Source organism: Protopterus annectens, chromosome 15.part0, assembly GCF_019279795.1.
Source record: "Protopterus annectens isolate FY-2018-M chromosome 15.part0, PAN1.0, whole genome shotgun sequence".
Taxonomy (NCBI): Eukaryota; Metazoa; Chordata; order Ceratodontiformes; family Protopteridae; genus Protopterus; species Protopterus annectens.
In genome coordinates, this window is record NC_056749.1 from 558,769,729 (window position 1) to 558,785,216 (window position 15,488).

The 15,488-nt window shown below is 37.2% G+C and overlaps 1 protein-coding gene across 3 annotated transcripts in view; it reads left to right on the forward strand.

Annotated features, from left to right (window-relative positions):
- Positions 1 to 15,488, forward strand: part of LOC122789919 (cytokine receptor common subunit gamma-like) — a 1,562,088-nt gene that overhangs the window by 1,363,815 nt on the left and 182,785 nt on the right. For all 3 annotated transcript variants that reach the window (XM_044057381.1, XM_044057379.1, XM_044057380.1), the window contains one exon: positions 8,124 to 8,289. In XM_044057381.1, the coding sequence (XP_043913316.1) occupies positions 8,124 to 8,289 (166 nt within the window). The remainder of the gene's footprint in view (positions 1 to 8,123; positions 8,290 to 15,488) is intronic.

A 15,488-nucleotide genomic window follows, 5' to 3' on the forward strand; every position in this document is an offset into this window, starting at 1 on the left:
AGTAATAATGTTTAGAAGTGTACATATCATTTCAGAAAAGTAATAATGTTTAGAAGTGTACATATCCGTTTCAGAAAAGTAATAATGTTAAGAAGTGTACATATCCGTTTCAGAAAAGTAATAATGTTTAGAAGCATACATATCCCCTGAGTTGCTGGTTAATGCACTGCAAACAGTCATTCTCTCTCGCTTTCTCTCTCTCTACTTGTAGTCAAGCTTTTACAATATCTTTTTGGAGTACATGTGTTAATATGTACTAAAATGGCAACGGGTGTCACAGTGATACCAAATGCATATTCAATATGTAATTGTACTGTAAATAATTTTACAATGTTTGTAATACTGCTAACTTTTTAACTATATTATTGCTAGTTGTCTCTGTCTAACAATGCTAATATACATCTCTCTGTTGGTGCTTTTCTCCTAGGGCCTTCTCTGAAAAGGGGCTTTGGCCAGTCAGAGCACCCTGATAAACAAATGTAAATAAGTAAATAAATAGATATTAAATTAGTATTGATAAGTATAATAATCACATTTGCCTTATATCATCTCACTGTTATCCGATCAGTTCAAATTCCAAAATATTTTCACTGTTACATTTTGTCAGTTTTAAGTCCATTTTGACCCAGGTGGATTGGATCTTAAAATTGACACCACATTAAACTAGAATTGAAAAACATTTGAAATCCATAGGTGTCTTTATCTCCCAAATCGCCTGCTCAATATAAAAAAGGCAGAGTCATAACATTTCTCTACCAAATGTATGTGTGCATGAGTGTGTGTTTGTGATGTGAATGAGCAGTTGATTGAAGCCTAATACCTGTGTCAGAAAATGTCAAATATAATGAATGCAAACTGTAGAAATGGCTGAGTAGAAGAATTCCAACTAGTGTGCTTAGGTGCACTGTGTGTTCGGTGATATATGTGCAAAATGGCATATACCAAGAAGCAGTGACTGCTGCTTACTGGCTTGTATTGGAAACAGCAGTGGGTGCTGGTTCTGAGTGTTCACCAGCAGGGATTCCTTCTATTAGAGAGATTTCTGTCTTCATCATATCTGTGCATCATTGAAGTTGACCTACATAATTTTGGGATGTGGGGGATTTGACACCCAGAACGGGAATGCAAGGGTGCTCCTCCCCAGAAAAACACTTAATTGTATTTCAGTTTGTGTGTGTTTTGAATATTATTATAGTGTTTTGGGGATGTTCACAGTTATGAGCTTTGGTGTTATGAGTTGTCACTTACTTTTGTGTTCATGTAATGGTGTTCAGTGTTTTGGCATTTGACATGTTTTGAGTCAGGATTTGGTGATATAATTGTGTGTGTGTGTGTGTGTGTGTGTGTGTGTGTGTGTGTGTGTGTGTGTGTGTGTGTGTATAGCTTCCTGCTTGGCCTGGTTGCCATTTTGGTACAAACCACTTCAGTTTTAATTTTAGACAGTGGCGGCTCTTGGCATCGGCTACAGGACTGCAGCCCCCCCTAACTGTTTGAAGAAAATAACATTTATTTTGTATATAAAATATTTATAAATTAAACTGGCTAACTAGTGCTGTAAACGAGTCTGTGTATATAAAATATTTATAAATTAAACTGGCTAACTAGTGCTGTAAACGAGTCTGATTGACTCACAAAGTCCCGGAACTTGAACTGCGCATGCTCGTTTTTTTTTTTTTAGTTTCTGTAAATCTGGACTGTCTCCGACTGCTGTAAAGGCAGTCCAGATTATGGAAAAAACTGCATCTGTGTGATGCTCAGACGTCTGTATGGTTAACCGTACAGTGAAGTGGAAGGGGGTCGGACTGCCACGTCGGTGAATGGCAGGATGGCCACTAATTGGTTCTTGCTCTATTTCTGAAAAAGAGAGCGAGAACCAATCAGTAGTAGCAGGCAGTGTCGGTACTTTTGGTTACTTGCTAACAGCTTGTGCTACGATTGCAAACAGCTTTTTTTGGGCTTGCTAATACCTACGGAAAGGAAAGATTTCTGAATCCTCCTGACCTAGCTAATCCATTTGTTGTTCGTGACAGAAATGGACAGTCTCGGTCACTCATCATTTGATTTTTTAAACTTGAGAACAAGGTACGTCAAAGCTGTGATATCTAAAACAGATTTTTCAGTCTGTTTGGATGGAAATGGGTTACACATGTATAAGTGCTTAGTGCTGTATTTCTTACCTCACATTGCAAATTAATGGGATATATATATATATATATATATATATATATATATATATATATATATACTTAACATTTGACAAGTTGCTCAGATAATTTATAAAGCAAAAAGAAACATCCTAGACTTTAGCAAATGCGTTAAGCCATAATGATTGTGAGAAGCAGTACTCCCTTTGCTGTTTTCTTAGCTGGATACTTATAAAATGCTCATATTAAATATTATTGAGGGAGCATATTAGTTATTCTAGCACTCTCAGTGAACGCTGATGCCACAAAGAAAACTCTGAAAGTCACATTCAGCACCACTAAAGTTTTCCCTTTACTCCACTGTTGTGCAAGGGTAGTGTTGATATACATACACAGCATGTACATATATCATATGGTGTCTATGGATTTCCTTCCACAATGAGGGAGCAGTGGGCATGCCTCTGCAAAAAAAAAAAATAATAATAATTTAAAGTTTGCTGAGAGTTGTTTTCATGGATTTGACACATGCTGATCTACATAATTCCACTGTTGTTTGCCCCTTTGGATCAAGGCTGAACATTGTACAGCCAATTAGTACCCTTATCTGATTATCAAAATTAAATCTAAATTAAATAATTCATGTTCATTTTGCAATGCAGAAATAAAGGATGAAAGAATTAACTGCCTTTGCACACTCCTTCCTCTTCTATATTTACTATATAAATGCTAACTTGCCCTTCTAAAACCCAGAACTACCTAAATGCTCTGATCACATCCCTGTGTTTTCATGTCTGAACAATAATTTTAAACTTGCAATTGCTTTTATCAGTGATTATGGACAGATAGGCTCTGGCTCATCTTAACAGTACAATACATAAAGCAATAAATATCAAGTAGACATGAATCCAGAAGAGATCCCCTTCTGCAAAACACCACATTAATAGTAAATACAGAGATATGCAAATGTATACATATAGTCTATAAAGTGTGAGACCCAAGCATACGCAATGGCAGAATTAATCAATATGTACATTAGCAGTAGCAGATACTGGCATTTCAGTAGGAGACCTGAGAAATCTTTGCTAAATGCTGGTTATCATACTTCGCAACTAATGTTTACATGTTTACCTCATGTTTTTGGTCGGTTCCTTGTACAGTTTGTCATTCTTTGGCAAACACTGAGGATTGAAGTCACTGAATAAAAATAGACATTTGAGTTTCAGACCTCATATCTCTCAGAAAATGCATGTTAATGCAAAACCTGTTAGTCTAGAAACGTTTTAAGTTTATAAGCACAGTAATTAAATTTTGTCACTATTTTGGAACCTTTCTCCCCTATTATTTCTACCTTCACCCAGATTTCATAAGCTAAGAGGTTTAGAGCTATGCTGCTGATGCATCCCTTCTCATGAAAATGCAAGACTGTAATAGCATTTGTTTTGTAGTAGTATTGTGTTATTTATGAAGATTCACTAATATTCATTTTATGAGTCTTTAGTTACATGATTCTACAAGTTTCCACCTTCTGGTCATACCATACTACCCACAGTTCTGTAGGTTTTGCATTTTTGACCTTTTAGCTAACCTTAGCCAGCCTACATATACAAAGGTGGCATCACACAATTAATGAGTGAACAGCAGAAGCACTGTAAAGGACAAATGCATGCAGTTATTGAGTAATATTTTTTTTTCTACTTTGGTTTGCATGCAGTTGAAACAGAGAGCATAGGGCTGCTTTTCCAGGGGTGCAGACATGAAATTATGATACATATAGCAGGCAGGAAAGAAAAATATGGAGTAAACCTTAACATCTCAAATATTCTTAATTTCTGCACTCTGAAATGATTTTTTTCTAGCAACTTTTCACGGTTATACAAACAATGTTTAAAATGTGCCCCTGGTTTTTGGGCTTTTGCCCCCCCCCCCAATAAATGTTGGCTTTTTCCAGATTTATTGTGCTCATGTGCTGCAGAGTTGAAAGATACAGTTGAGTGGATTTTACAAGGTGATAAGAGCTTCAGGGGAAGAAAAGTTTAGTGCTGCTTATGCTGAGTCTGTTTGTATTGTTAGTAGCACAACAGGTAGTGTTCAGTGCAGAAGGCTGTGAGTTCTACTCCCACAGTATGTAGATTCATTGCTGATACTGTACTGTGTTGTACTTTTAAAGGGGGTGGATGCTGCAGTTCTGAGAATGTCCTCTTTGGCGGAGATGCCTAGTAACTATCAACCTGTTATCAGTTTGCCATCCATTCCCTATTGCAATATTACTAGCTTATCATTTTTTTAATGTAACATGGGCAATTTATTCCTCAAGGGCAACAGGCACTTTATTTGCAGATGAAACAATGAAATATAAAGTTGTTTGCTAGCAGCAACCTCTTCATTAGTTACAGATCTCTTTAATGTGGAATTATTTAAATGACTTATTTCTGCAGAGAATGTGCATATTTACTGATACTAGTGGATTGTAGAAGTTTGAGTAGACTTTTATGATGAAGGTTCTGAATTGGGCAGTTTTGTCATTATTGGTGCATGTATTTTGTTTCTTTGTTTACTGGAAAATGTTCAAAACAAATTTAAAATGCCGTCTAACAACTGTATTGTATTATAGAAGGAATATAATTTAATACAATCAGGAAGGTGCATCAAAGAACACATGTATGTTTCATGTGCAAAGGGCATATAATTTGAAAACAGCCCAAAGTTAATCTTTATCTGCCACTGGCCAGATGTATTTTCTTTGAATGTGGGTTTCAATGCTGTTTTAATGAATGTGAGTTTCAAGGGCAGAGACATTTTAATGCCAAGTCTATTTTCATTGTGAGACTACATTGCTTTGTTTAGCAGATGTCTATTAGTGTTTGTGCTGTAAAATGTAAAATAAAACTTTTAAATGAAATTCAAATCAATGTAGAAGTAAAACAGTATGCATGCTACAGTGTCTATTGTAAATAGGGTGAAATAGCTAAGTAATGTGGCATTGGAATGGCTGCAGGGGGAGGACCCATTCAACCATGATTTTGTGAGGGGGAAGGGCAGAAAACTCAAAGACAACCCCGGCTGAACGATACCTCTCCACTGTCCAGATTTTTACAGAATAAATAGATTTTTGCTTCTTATTTTTGGTTTGTTCCTCGTAAAATTTATGGTTTTCTTGTAAATCATTTAAGAATGAAGTCACTAAATAATGACAGGCATTGAGTTTCAGACTTCATACCCTTCAGAAAAATGCATGCTAAAGCAATACCTATTATTCTGTCAACTGTCTAAGTTTATAAAAGAGCAATTTTTAGTACTGTCTGTATGTTCCCCTAATATATTTGGCCTTGTCCAGATTTCCTGCATTAAGAGGTTGGGAGGTACGTGCAAATAAATCACTTTATAAAATTAGGTATATCTAAACCTCTCAACTGTCCAGGACTTTGGCTCAAAATGTTGCTCTCCCCCTAATAATCCCTTTGCAAAATGGCAGTTTTGGATGAAAATGTGGAGGGTTTACAATTAATAAATAATTGTAGTGATCAGAGTTATAGATTACTTTTATTTTAGAAATACATATAGATTCTCTTATTTTGTCAGCTGCTAAACTTAACAGTACTAATATTAAAGTGTTACTTCTTTGACAGGTTCCCAGCTATATTGTGTGGCTATTTTATATTTTTACATCACAAATTGTGGTTTTTCTGGCAAATTAGTTGCAGATCATTAATGATTGAAGTTAGAAAATAATGACAGACATTTGAGTTTCAGATTTCATACCCTTCAGAAAATTCATACTAATGCAAGACCTACTATTCTGTTATCATTCTAAGTTTATAAGAGCAATATTTAAAAATTGTCCTTATTTTTGGGCCTTTGTCCCACTTCTATTTATGAATTTGTCCAGATTTAATGCTCTGAGGTTGGGAGGTATGACAAATGCGTCAGGGCCAATACCGTCAGCTAGTGACAAACTTGTTGCATGCCACTCCCCCATGTAGTAACTCTGGATGTGTCTAAGCAAGGCAAGGAGCAGTTATGCAGTGTAAGTGTGCAGAGTATCCCCCATCCAAGGTAGACACAAGTACTACAGTGGCTTTTCATCTGTCCTTGATTTTGCAGAATGTTCTGGTTTTCTGTCATATTTTTTTACTGTTGATTTATGCTTCTTATTATTCAGAAAATACATGCTGTTGATGTTACTGTTGCTCTGTGTTTAAGTAGCAATGCTTTAATGACCATCAGGTAAGCTTGTCTGAGATTGTAAGATGCCAGTAAGCTTTAATATGTATACTGTTAAACAATTACCAACACTGAAAGCCTTTTTGTTGTTGCCATGCAGAAAATATTTCCATAACTAGATAACATATAAGCCTTAAGTATTGAAATGCATATGACAGTATTTGTAATAAAGGACAGGATTACAGTATTTTCAGAAGCTCATTATATTTGTTGAAGACTTGCAGTCATCGTTGCAGGCTTTACCCATAAACTAAACAGAATGCCAATCTATCATGTGTGGTCCATAACCTGTGCAGTAATCCTTTGAGCAATTATCTCAAGCTTGTTTCCTGTTCATTTTTTACTTTGATCACATTTTCCCCATGAAACAAGTAGATAGTTGTTGTCAGGCAGCAGGTCATTTTTGGATAAAAAACATTTTTGCAAATGGGGGCATCACAAAGATTGTTACTTTCATCATGTTACTTGGTACTTTTATTAAGTTGAATATAAATTATAATTAGAACTGCAGTGCAAGGAGAAGTGGTTTGAATTGAGTGCTGCTTGTTTTTTATAATTGATTTTGACTGACATTCCAGTAATGTATTTAAATGTAATTTCTTTTTTCATGCCTCACAACCTTTTGTTTCCATCTAGATATTAAGTTAGCTGTCACGTAGCCAATGCATTGAAATATTTTTTTCTTCTACACTTCATTTTGTCTTGATTGGACTCTCATAGTGACGGTTTGGCACCTAGGGCAGCATATTTAAAGTCCCAATTTTTGTGGTTTTGAGCATAGTCCCACCCCTTTCCAGTTGGCCACACCCCTTCATGTTGGTCACACCCATTCAACTGTCTCCTGCAGCCCCCTTTGATTTGAAGTCACCAGCCACCACTGATTTTAGATAATTCTGCAGCTTTGATCTCTGTTGTGCTGAGTCTGTTGTGTCCCACCCCCTCGGTACTGTCTGTCTGTCTGTCTGACAGGATTTAGGAGATTATACTGTTTGCCTACTTTTTCAGCTGCTGTATTAAGCCCTTTGTTTTAGCTGCAGAAAGTGTTATTAAGAAGTAAAGATACTGCTCTCACATTCCATTTCTTTGAATGTCCAGAAGTACCACACTTCATTCTGTTCAGTCACAGCTGCTCTCTCATTTGGGGTAATACTGTTGTTTCTTGACAGTAAATTTACATCTGCAGATACACTATGTTGATAGCACCAGTGGAAGTAAAAGATGGTAGTGCTGGAAACCCCTTACTATGTAAACTTCCCGTATCAATGAAACTTGGTCATTTAAAGTTAGAGCCAGGGAAATAAATCCCTAATAAGATGCTCTGAGATTTGATTCAAACCTAATATGGTGTACACTATGAAAACACAATTGTACTGAGGTGCCAAACATGGTAAGAAACAGCTAATACATTCTTCATTTTTATGTGGTAATGTAGGAATCATTCTGTACTAAAGAAATTACATTATGGAATAAAATGTCTTTATGATTCAGTTGTCATTTAAATTTAGTCATATTACAGTTCATGAATTTTCAAACTCCTTTATTTCTGAGATGTCTGGTGTCAAATCCCAGAAAAAAAAGACAATTAGTTCATTATGTTTACATCTCAGGAAAAACAAAATAGCAATAATTTTTAATAATGTGAACAGGAAATTACTTAAGTCTTTTAACCTGACATTGGCACAACTTTCTCGGATATCTGTATAGAACTGTTAGAGGTACAAGTGACTTTTTTATAATTTAATTTGGTTTCTTTCACAGATGGCTAGCATACAAGAAAAACTATTTTTTGACGTGCCTAGTGTGGATCCGAAAAAGCTGTACACCTTCTATGTAAGAAGTAAAAAGATCATTTATTGTGGCACTACAGATCTGTGGAGTGAGTGGAGTTTGCCTGCCTACTGGGGACAAAATGATTCTGCTACAAGTAAGCTGTTTTCTGTATGATCAAACACCTTTGAGTTTAATTCATCATGGTGGATAAAAATGTAGCTGTATGCACAGTGCAGAGAAGAAAGACTAATTTGATTTTATTACAAAGTAACCTAAGAAATCTCTATAACAAAATCCAATTAGTTCATGCCTGTACAGCCCACTACCCCCTGATCTATTCATAACCACAGAAGCCTGGTTAAAGTCAATTACCAAAGACACAGAAATACTCACACCAGGATATGATATACTCAGAGTAGAAAAAAAACAACAAAAAGTAGGTGGAGTTGTTATTTTCTACAGATCTTTTTCAGCTATCTCCATTTATCATAATACTATACCCACTTTCAACCATGCTAAATTTCTCATCTCACTCCTTAAACTGAATATTCACAAATCTCTAACCATCATAGGTCAATGCGTACTACCTGGTAAGAAAATTCCCATCCTGGAAGAGGACCTTTCCTGGATCTCAGCCAAAACTGGAAACCTTCTGGCTAGGAGACATTAACATAAACTATGAAAAGATAGCCTTAGAAAACCCAATAAATTCAATTCAGCTATATGACTTCTCTCAACTGATTAAGACTCCAACTGGAATTTACAAGGCCACATTTCAAAAATCCATCCTAGACTGGACTCTACTATCCGGACCAAACAATGTTGCCACAAGTGGCAGCCTACCTGATAGCCTAAGCAATTGCCAGCTGAGCTCCATAATCATACACCCCAAACAGCCTCAGAAGGTTCATCACTATAGCACTGTCAGAAGCCTCAGTAACTTCAAAACAGAAACATTTACTTCCAGCCTGCTCCACATTATCTGGACTCTGCTTAAAACTCTTCACCTTGATGAAGCAGTAGACACATTTAATACAATATTCCTACATATCCTGGCAGTGCAAGCACCATTAAAAACCAAAAGAGTTAAAGATAAACCAACTTCTTTGTTAAATTAAAAAAAGAGCAATTCAAGCAACTTGGAGATAAGGCCTGTGGGTACAAACACCCTTGTAACAACACAGACATTTATGGATCCGTACAGGACAAAAAAAGGTTATTATAGAAACACTCAAAATTCATCATCAAACAATCCAAAAACATCTTCTGGAAATCCATCAACCAAGCCAACTGCATCCCCAAATAGTAACTCCCAATGCACTGCTTTACTGTTTAACTCACATTTTATAAATACAGTAACTTCCTTCCTACAAAACAAAACTACTACAAATCCAGCCATCCACCCACAATAATTGAAGCCACAGCAGACCTTCACACTCACTCCGGTGCCCACGTCTACAATTAAAAATATACTTAACCTCCCTTAAGACAGCAGCCACCAACCCTGACCAACTTCCATCTGACAACCTCAAAGAAAGCCTTGCATACCCTATTTCAGTTTTAATAAATCACTCTGTGGAAGAAATATCTCCCCACCTTATGGAAAAAAATCCTATATAATACCACTGTATATAGGTAGCTCACCAAACCAAGCTCACAAACTATAGATAATCGCCATTCTCTCACCCTTATCGAAAATCTTGGAAATATGTATTCAGTATCGACTTACTACATATATTACTTGTCATAACCTTCTCTCTCCATCACAGCATGGTGTCAGACTGAATCACAGTACAATCACGGCCCTTCTAAGGTTCACAGATGCAATAAATCACAATAGAAATTCAGGTTTTCTAAACTCAGTCTTATTCCTGAATCTATATAAGGAATACAATACAGTCAGTCATTCTCACATAACTGATTCTTAGTTACCTCACTAATAGATCCCAAGCAGGGAAATGGAAACATAATTTCTCCTCATTCCTTCCTATATCCATCGGAGGTCTACAAGGCTCCATCCTAGGACCTAATGTTTGACTTATTTATCAATGACCTACGCACAGGGGCAAAAGAGGCCACCATAGTAAAATATGCAGATGACCCCACTCTAATATGTACTGCTAAAACACTACCCATGGCACAAAACACTCACTCAGAAATCCTTCTCCTCCATAGAAGCTTAGTGAAGCAACTCACAGCTCCTCCTAAATCCAAAAAAAAAAAAAAAAACCTTAACAATTGCTATGGTTCACCCCAACTCTATCTTCTCACAAAAAATACATTTAATATAGTATTATCCAACAAGACCAATATAGAACAGGTATCCTACAACAAATTACTGGGTGTGATCATAGACATCTACCTAAAATTATATCCCCACCTTCAGCAAGCCATAAAGAAGACACACCAAAAGCTAGGCTGCCTCTGTCGAGTAAAACACTACCTCATTGACTCTGGTAGACAAAACAAAGCCTCTTCTCTTCTAATTCTATGCCTGTGCTATCCTAACCATTCTCAATTCCTCTCTGTCAGCCAAACTAGAATAAGAATGCAGTGAGTTGCCAAATTTGCAACCACCCAACAATATATCACTGCGTCTCACTAAAACAACTAAGCTGATTGAACTAAATAAGTGTCATTTGTATTCACAATTAATTTCAATCTTCAATCTACCACACAAACCTGATAAATTCCCATCTCTTTGCTGTATCATGAACCTTACACTGGTTAGAGAGCTCTATCCTGCAGTAATACGTCATTATTTGTAATGGAGCTTAACAACAGAGCAGGATACTCACTGTATTCACACTGCTTTGTTAATATCTGGAATACCATCCCACCTCATTTAAGAACAGTCTCCAACATGAAAGACATTAAATGCCAACTGAAGCAACACCTGATAGATAAATGGCTCTGCATGTACACATCCCCTGGTTTAACTGGTGCTATTATAGCTGTATGAATTTGTGCCGTAACTCTCTGCAGTACAAAGCATAATGTATTATTATCACAAATATACCCTCCTCTGTGATCTTGTCTCCATTATCTTCCTTGCACAATCTCTCATCTTTTATCTTATCTTCCTATGCCCTAGATTTTGTATAAGTCCTTATGGAAACAAATATTATTATGTAAAACCTGACAATATATGCACACTGATGATATTACACTGCATTTACCTCCATGAATTAAAACAATGTGTTTATATGCAACCTGTGCATCTGTTATTTGTAATCAAACTGTTTGTAAATGATGTACCTGATATCAAGGATGTCTGAAGAATGGAACTGTTGCCGAGGAATGAAACTGCCTTTAAATGATGATACAATACAAATAATGTACATGATGTCCATATAATGGAGCTTTTCTCCCTGGGCCTCCACTGAAAAAGGGCACTGCTCAGTCAAGATTTCCAGGTAAACAAATGCTAATAAATAAATAGAAAAGATGAGTAGTTTGTTTCTCCAAATTCAGTAACCCATGTCCCAACCCTCACATTTTTGTACATCATTTGATGGATGTTTATATATAGAGCACTAACGTGATACTGCTCTGCATTTTTATCCCATATAAGCACTCTCCATTGCATTGCATACATCTGCATGTAAATGGAAGCAGCTTGTGTTTCCCAGGTGATAGGTAGGGTGATAATTGATATTTGGTATTAAACTGTAAAATTTCGATGGGACAGTACCAAGTAGCATAGCTGTCCCCTGTCACTGCATTCTACACTCTGTTTGCTGGCCATCACAAAGCTTATCTGATTAAATTATGTACATTGTGTTTCCTTCTGTTGCTTTGCTTGGAGATTGGATTACTTATCAAATCATTTAAATCACTTAATTGCTTGGACTTTCATTCCAGGCTCTAATTGTTATATTTGGATAGTAATCTCAGCATTTGAAGCATATGACCAGGTCTATAATATAACAAGCAAGACTCCGTGTTTGCATTATCCCACAAAGGAAAATTAATTAATTAAGGAATTAATGTAATATAATATAATTATAGCATGAGAACTGTACGTACTTTGATGACAACTGATGAACAAATCCAATCTTGGATAAATACTTTCAAAGAACATAGTTTTCCAAAATGTTTCTGCCACTCCAAAGGGGCTATTACTTTTATTGTGCAATATGAGTGATTTATTTGGACAATAAAGAGGGAGAAAATGACCTGTACTGATTGGCTAGACAGAGGGACTGAGCTGGGAAAGATGTGCAGCAGTTAAGGGTGATAAAGGATAGTGAGGGGAAACATACTCACATGTGAGGAGAGTGTTTTGAGCAGATGGAAAGAGTACTTTGAGTGGCTGATGAATGAAGACAATGAGAGAGAGAAGGCTGGATGATGTGGGGATAGTGAATCAAGAAGTGAAACAGATTAGCAAGAAGGAAGTAAGGACAGCTATGAACAGGATGAAGAATGGAACGGCTGTTGGTCCAGATGACATACCAGTGGAAGCATGGAAGTGCTTAGGAGAAATGGGAGTGGAGTTTTTAACCAGATTGTTTAATGATATCTTGGAAAGTCAGAGGATGCCTGAGGAGTGGAGAAAAAGTGTTTTGGTACCTATTTTTAAGAATGAGGGTGATGTGCAGAGCTGTAGTAACTCCAGAGGGATAAAACTGATCAGTCACAGCTTGAAGTTATGAGAAAGAGTAGTGGAAGCTAGGTTAAGAAGGGAGGTGATGATTAATGATCAGCAGTATGGTTTCATGCTAGGAAAGAGCACTACAGATGCAATGTTTGCAATGAGAGTATTGATGGAGAAGTACAGAGAAGGTCAGGTCTTTGTGGTTTTAGAGAAAGCATATGACAGGGTGCCTAGAGAGCAATTGTGGTATTGTATGAGGAAGACGGGAGTGTCAGAGAAGTATGTAAGAGTGGTACAGGATATGTACGAGGGTAGTGTGACAGAGGTATGGTCTGCGGTGGGAGTGATGGATGTGTTTAAGGTGGAGGTGGGATTACATCAAGGATCAGCTCTGAGCCCTTTCTTATTTGCAATGGTGATGGACAGGTTGACAGACAAGATCAGATAGGAGTCCCCATGGACTATGATGTTTGCAGATGACATTGTGATCTGTAGTGAGAGTAGGGACCATGTTGAGAAGACCCTGGAGAGGTGGAGATATGCTCTAGAATATATGTGTATGAATGAGAGGGAGGATAGATGAATGGTGAGGACGCAGGGAGTAGAGTTGATGAAGGTGGATGAGTTTAAGTACTTGCAATCAACAGTTCAGAGTAATGGTGATTGTAGAAGAGAGGTGAAGAAGAGAGTACAGGCAGGGTGGAATGGATGGTGAAGAGTGTCAGGAGTGATATGTGACAGACGGGTACCAATAAGAGTGAAAGGGAAGGTCGACAAGAGGGTAGTGAGACCAGCTATGTTGTATGGGTTGGAGACGGTGGCATTGACAAAAAGGCAGGAGTCAGAGCTGGAAGTAGCAGAGTTAAAGATGTTAAGATTTGCATTGAGTGTGACAAGGATGGACAGGATTAGGAATCAGTATATCAGAGGGTCAGCTCAGGTTGGACAGTTTGGAGACAAAGTCAGAGAGGCGAGATTGCGTAGCTTGGAGATGTGCTGAGGAGGGATGCTGGGTATATTGGGGAAAGGATGTTAAGGATAGAGCTGCCAGGTAAGAGGAAAAGAGGAAGGCCTAAGATAAGGTTTATGTATGTGGTGAGAGAGGACATGCAGGTGGTTGGTGTGACAGAGCAAGATGCAGAGGACAGGAAGAAATGGAAACAGATGATCTGCTGTGGCGACCCCTAACAGGAGCAGCTGAAAGAGAAGAAGAAGATAAGTGATTTATTTGTATTTATTAATAATGTTATTTTTCACTTTTTTATGCATATCTGTGCCTTGCCTTTGAGGAAGCAGAACGTTCTAAGACACTTTATTTTTGTAGCTTTACATGTGCCCTGCAGCAGGAAGCAGTTTGTATGCATTGAATATTAGACCATTCTTTTGATGAAAAAGATACAAAACTGACGACAGTACAGGACATGTTTCTCTGTGATTGACACACTGAAGCCTGCAGTTTAATAAGCATTCTCATAGCTGAATTTATATTTTGCAACATACTTTTCTGTCAAATGGCTGACATGGCCCATCCAACTTATATCATAAATAAAACACAAATAGATGGATACATGAATGGATGATTGACAATTAAATATCTCATAGAAGGGTTATTCATTGCACAGGGGAAGAAAGACAAATGTCGGTTACACTATGAATCTTAGAAAAAAATTACTTCTAAGACATGCAAATGTGTCAGTTTTGAAATAAGCAGATAAACAAGAATGTCATACAAGGGTGAATGTAAAAATAAATGCTATCCTATAATTTTTCACGGTGTAACCCAGAGGCTGGATGAATTGATAATTGCTGTCAATAAAATTGTTCAAAGATAACTGTGTAAAGAGAAATGTAATGCAGGGACTGATTTAAATGACAGCAGAGAAGATTAAGTTAGTGTGGAATATGAGGAAAGGGTTAAGCAGGCGGGAGGCTAAGGAGGAGGTGAGGTAAGGTGGGGGGTGGGTCCTGAAAGCTTTTGTGGTGGGATTTGGTTGTTGGGAGTCACATTTGGCATGATTTTGTTAGAAGCAGGATCACATCCCAGACGGCCTGAGGTGGGAGTAAGGTAGGCCTCGGGTGGTTGTAAGATGGTCAAGTGAGTACAGTTTCTTTGTGGGCAGGATGGGTTATAGATACAGAAAGTTTTTTTTTTCCTGTCTCTCTGGGGGGCAAGATTAGAGCTTTTGTAATATTGGAGTGGTGGGGAAGGCAGTGTGTGTGTGTGTGTGTGTGTATATGTAGATATATATATATATATATATATATATATATATATATATATAGATAGATATATATACACACAAATATAAAAAAAAGAATATAAAGACAGTTTATAGAAATAAGAAGAGGTCAGCCTCTCAACTGTACAGGTTTTGCCTCTTATGTTGGTCAGTTCTATAAAAGTGCATTTTGGCAAGTTAGTGGCAAAGTACTTAAAAATTAGAGTTAGAAATAATGGCTTTGTCCAGATTGCTTGCTCTAAGAGGTTGAGAGGTGTGGCTGTTGGTGCACTGTAGATTTCATTGGTGGTTAGTGTTTGTTTTGCACTTGGCTGCCTTTCCTTTTCACTTTTCCATGTGTTGGGTTGGTTAATCTGTTAATCGGTTAGGTCCTTAGTTTTGTTGGTGGTAGTGGCATTTTGCAGTCTTTATGTGGGCCATTAACAGCTGGCTGCGCATGCACAGTATCGATGGGGACCGTATATATATAAAAAAAGAATGGAGGATAAATAAGTAGTTGGTGGTTGTGAGGAC